Raw genomic sequence first — 5,247 nt, 5'->3', positions numbered from 1 at the left:
AGCATGATGGTAAAATAAAGAAATGTTCAGACATGCAAGATCCCCAAAATTTATCCTTTCTCTAGAAGTCACTGAAGGATGCATTCTACCCAAGCAGGGAAATAAACCAAGAAGAAACACACACACACACACACACACACACACACACACACACGAAATTAGAAAGCAGGAAACCCAGCATGAGATAGTGAAAGTGATAGTGAATGGTAAAGGGAGATGCCTGGGTAACAGCTGTCCTGGAGGGCAACGTGACTCAAGAAATAGGTGCAACAAGACTCCCACAGCTATGTCCTCAGCCTCTGCACAATCTTTTTAACCTTATAACATGTTGGATGATGTGTTTTACCAAAAGGAAAAGAAACCAAGAGAAAGGACCAGAGATCCAAGAAACAAGAATTCCAACCCAAAAGAAAGACAGAGTTTCAGTGATGACAACAAATAGACATTCTAAAATGATAGTTGTATAGTAGGCCTAGAGAGAAACCAGCCTACACAGGAAGGAAATGGAGGTCTCCAGTAAGAACGTTTCCAAGAAAAATAAACGAATTGCTACATTATGTTACAAAACTGAACTGAGGTACTACTTAGAGGTATAGGAAGAATAAGCTATGTAACAATGAAATTTAAGGCAATTATTAACTTCAAGAAAAAGAAAATGATATTCATAATATCTATAACATTCACCTGGGAATATTTTCATTTCATAATAATGTAAACACTAAATATAGATCTAACCCAAAATTACAATATTACTGTATTAAGTATGGGAAAGGAGAAATTATCTTATGAGAAGCTAATAGATAGCGCATTACACATTTGCTATTTAGAATTCTGGAATCAAGTAAATGCCAGAAGAAACAGTAAATCGATTCTAAACTGGTTCCGTCTAGAAGAGGGGAAGGAGGAGTGAGGGTGCGTGGACAGGAAAACTATGTTGTTGTCAGCCCTCTAGTTCTATTCGACTTTCCAAACTATGTGTACGTGTTATTTTGAGAAAAATTGTTTTTTTTAAATCAATGATTTATCAGGTCTTGGTAAAGTTCTGTGAAATGTAATTTCACTGGTAGAGTCTTGTTATATGAGAGCATTTCAACAAATTTGAGACAAATTATAGAATTATCTTGAGAAATATTAAACTGATATTGGCTAGAGAAATAATTGAATTATGGGTACTGCTCAGAGAGAGCTCCCTGGAAGAAGCGGATCATAAGCTGGGATGATGTATGTTACAAAGAAAAAGGTCTCGGCCAAAGCCTCTGAGGGGAGAATGTGAAAATTAAACCAAGAGTTTGATTTCCCAAGGCTATCGCTCTACCTCTTTTTCAAGTGTTCCACCAAGAATGGCTCTGCCCCCATCTCCCCAGAGCTTCCCTGGGCTCCTCCGGATGATACTGGCATAGGTATGAAAGGCTTTTTTTTCCCTCAGGTTGATGGATTTATCGTCAAAGCAGGAAAATTTGCTCAAAGTTCTCTGAAATGCATCATATATCCATTAGTTCAGCAATTCAAAACATGTTTCCTGATATCTAGCCTGTGTCAGGCCCAGTGCTAGGCACTGGGGAAAGGATAATAAAAATGACAAAGGTCAGGCACATGGGTGGCTCAGTTGTTAAGCGTCTGCCTTCGGCTCAGGTCATGATCCTAGGGTCCTGTGATGGAGCCCAGCATCGGGTTCCCTGCTCAGCGGGAAGCCTGCTTCTCCCTCTCCCGCTCCCCCTGCTTGTGTTCCCTCTCTCGCTGTGTCTCTGTCAAATAAATGAATAAAGTCTTAAAAAAAAAAAATGACAAAGGTCTCTGGCCAAAGGACGACACTTTGGGAATTAGGATTCCTCCAGGCAACTAAGAGGACTGTCTTCTGCATCCACCAAACCCTCCTCTCTGGAGCATCTTAAAGTGCCAAATGTGTCCTCAGCCTGGGACAGTGAATCCCAGCAGATGCCCAGACCAGGAAGCGCAAGAAATCTACTTGCACTGTGATCATGTGGAGGGTGCATAAAAGACAAACTGAAGCTTTCAACAGGAAAATTAAAATTTGTTTGTGAGCAGAAAGGGCTAAAATAAAAGAGATAGCATTGAATCTAAACCATTTCCTGTGACTTGGATTTCTTTTTAAAAATTGGCCGTCTTATCATTTTCTTAGTCACCTTTTCTCTAGGCTTATTGGGGGCGTATGTAGTCCCTCCCAGCAACCTCCATCTGCTTGGAAAACAGAATCAAGAGAATGAAGAGCCATGATGACACATCCGTCACTGGATGAAAATATTAAGAGAGAAATCAACAAATGTACTACCATTTGCATAAAACCTATTAATGCCCTCTTCAGATTAATGCAGTGAATTTTACATCACTGAGAGAGCAGCTGCGATCCACTGCTTCTAGTAATGAGGAGTATTTGAAACATCTGCAAATCACTGCTCCTCCTAAATGCCAAGCAGTATCATTACTTTAGTTCTCTGCAAGTAAATACTCTGATTGTTGGCCAGAGGAAGGCATATCTTTATCAAAGATTCATCTACTGGGCTCCTCTTTGCCCCAAACGCTGTCGGGTTTCTTGTGTTTCCCGTTTTTCTCATGCTAGTACACGCAGATCCATGGCACTTCCCATTTCCGATTTTTTTTAAATCAGAACTAGTGTCTGTTCTATCCCCCCCCTCCCGGCAATCCGTAACCATTTTGAGACGTACAATCTCGGTCAGGACCTTCCTCTCTGGTATGTTGGTCCCAGCTAACGTGAGCTTTTTGCAAAGGCCAGGCAAAGCGAGCTTCGGCCCCGCTGTGCTCTACGTGTAGATAGCGAACCGAGAGGCACCCAGAGCTCTGTGGTCCGCTGTTACCGCGAGCGCACCGTGGAAGCCGCGGCAGATCGGAGGGGCAACCAGCGGGATTGGGAGGAGAGACACGGAGAAGGTGGAGAATAAGAATCATGTGTGTTCCTCGAGTGTACAACCCACATTTGAGTGACAAATGACGAGGACAACCTATAAAAACAACTAGGCGCAAGTCTACCCGAATCCATTTCCCTCCGTGTGTGTGTGTGCGTTTTCAACTAACTTTGGGAACTCGTAGACGCGGCGTCGTGCCCCTGGCAGCCTCGCCTCCACCTGGGTTTCCCGCGCCCTGCCGGCCCGCTTCCATACCTCCTTTTCCCCCAGGCTAAGGATGGAGGATCCCTTCAGCCCCTCAACTTTCTCGCCGGCGCCCAACGTCTCCGTACCTGTCTCTCCTGGCTGGAGTCTCAACTTCACTTCCGGACAGGGGACCCCAGCCCCCGGGCTGCCGCCGCCGCCGCTGCCGCCGCCTCCCGGACCACCCAGCCGCGGCATCCGCCTGGTCTTCCTGGGGGTCATCCTGGTGGTGGCGGTGGCCGGCAACGCCACGGTGCTGTGCCGCCTGCGCGGGGGTGGCGGGCCCTGGGCGGGTCCCAAGCGTCGCAAGATGGACTTCCTGCTGGTGCAGCTGGCCCTGGCGGACCTGTACGCGTGCGGAGGTACCGCGCTGTCGCAGCTGGCCTGGGACCTGCTGGGCGAGCCGCGCCGGGCGGCGGGAGACCTGTCGTGCCGCTTCGTGCAGCTGCTGCAGGCGTCCGGCCGCGGCGCTTCTGCCCACCTGGTGGTGCTCATTGCCCTCGAACGCCAGCGCGCAGTGCGCCGGCCACAGGGCCCGCCGCTGCCCGCGCGCGCCCTCGCCGCGCTGGGCTGGCTGCTGGCGCTGCTGCTGGCGCTGCCCCCCGCCTTCGTGGTGCGCGGGGGCGCCCCCTCGCCGTCTCCCGCCGCGCCCTCGGCCGCCCGCACCTGGGCGGGGGAGCGTCGCTGCCGCGACATCTTCGCGCCCCTGCCGCGCTGGCACCTGCAGGTCTACGCGCTCTACGAAGCCGTCGCGGGCTTCGTGGCGCCGGTCGCGGTCATGGGCGTAGCATGCAGCCGCCTGCTCTGCGCCTGGTGGCAGCGCCTGCCCAAGGCCCCACCGCCTTCAGCGCCCTGGTCGGCGACTCCGGGCCGAGCCCCTCCGCCCAGCGCGCTTCCCCGCGCGAAGGTCCAGAGCCTGAAGATGAGCCTGGCGCTGGCGCTGCTGTTCTTGAGCTGCGAGCTTCCCTACTTCGCCGCCCGGCTGGCGGCCGCGTGGTCGTCCGGACAGGTGGGAGACTGGGAGACCGAGGACCTGGCGGCGGCGCTGCACCTCGTGGGGGTGACCAACAGCGCTCTCAACCCCTTCGTCTACCTCTTCTTCCAGGCGGGCGACCGCCAGCTCCTGCGGCGGCTGCGAAGGCGCCTGGGCGCAGCCTGCTGCTCGTGGGAGGGAAGAGCGGAGGACGATGAGGGGGCCGGGGGCCACCAAGCGCTTCACCGCCACCGCTGGCCCCACCCCCATTACCACCACGCTAGACGCGAGCAGCCGGAGGAGGGCGGCTTACGCCCACCCCCGCCGCGCCCCCGGCCGCTGCCCTGCTCCTGCGAAAGCGCGTTCTAGTTGCTCGATGGCCAGACGGGTCATCTGTCGCCGCCACCCAGCCTCCACGGAACACGCGGCTGGCCCGGGTCTATCTAGATCATACCGGGCAGGAGAGTCCCAGACATTGACCCTGAAGCTGTCCCCAGCCTACACTCTATTTCTTTCTAATGTTTACATTTCCCTACACTTTTCCAGTTTCTTCTCTCCTCTTTGGTTCTTCTCACATTTCCCAGTTTGGAGACAAGAGTTTGAGCCGCTGGGAAGTTGTAAAAAACAGTCAAAGACACGGAGTTATTTTTGCAGTTCTCTTTGACGCTCCCATAGTGTTCTGGATAAGATCTTTTGGTTTAGCTGAATTGTCAAGCTTTCATTATTTGCTGTGTTAGCAAACGTTTTTTACTTATTTTGAATCGTGTTTAAATCAAGTGTACCTTTGAGACCAGAGAATTTGCCTTTCTTTCCAGGAGGAAAATTCCCACACTGCTCTCCCTGAGGGGCCTGGAAATTGTACCAGTGATACTGTCAGAAATGTAACCATGCTGTCACTGCAGAGCCACAGAGCATTTGTAAAATAAAAACATTACGCACAGAGCAATTAGTACTTTTTCCCCATGGTAATGTGTTCTCTCAGAAGAAAATCAGTGTGGCCTTTATTTCCAGTCTTCACTTCGGTAGAAGCCGGGGTTGTAGGAGGGACACATAAAATAAGCTTCCCTTAGTCCCTTTCAAATACGCCCAGTTTCTTTAGGAAATTGTGCCTGTGCCCAAACTAGCCTCTACAGCTAAGGTGCTGTGCTC

The 5,247-nt window shown here is 51.1% G+C and overlaps 1 protein-coding gene across 1 annotated transcript; it reads left to right on the top strand.

Moving 5' to 3' along the window:
* The first annotated feature begins 2,983 nt into the window (after positions 1-2,983).
* GPR150 (G protein-coupled receptor 150) lies at positions 2,984-5,040 on the top strand. The gene has a single exon (XM_036084462.2). The coding sequence runs from the start codon at positions 3,160-3,162 to the stop codon at positions 4,465-4,467; it is 1,308 nt and encodes a 435-aa protein (XP_035940355.2). The 5' UTR covers positions 2,984-3,159; the 3' UTR covers positions 4,468-5,040.
* Positions 5,041-5,247: the final 207 nt, after the last annotated feature.

This window comes from Halichoerus grypus, chromosome 2, assembly GCF_964656455.1.
Source record: "Halichoerus grypus chromosome 2, mHalGry1.hap1.1, whole genome shotgun sequence".
Lineage (NCBI taxonomy): Eukaryota > Metazoa > Chordata > Mammalia > Carnivora > Phocidae > Halichoerus > Halichoerus grypus.
The sequence above is the reverse complement of the archived record's forward strand: the minus strand, read 5'-3'. Positions and strand labels throughout refer to the sequence as shown.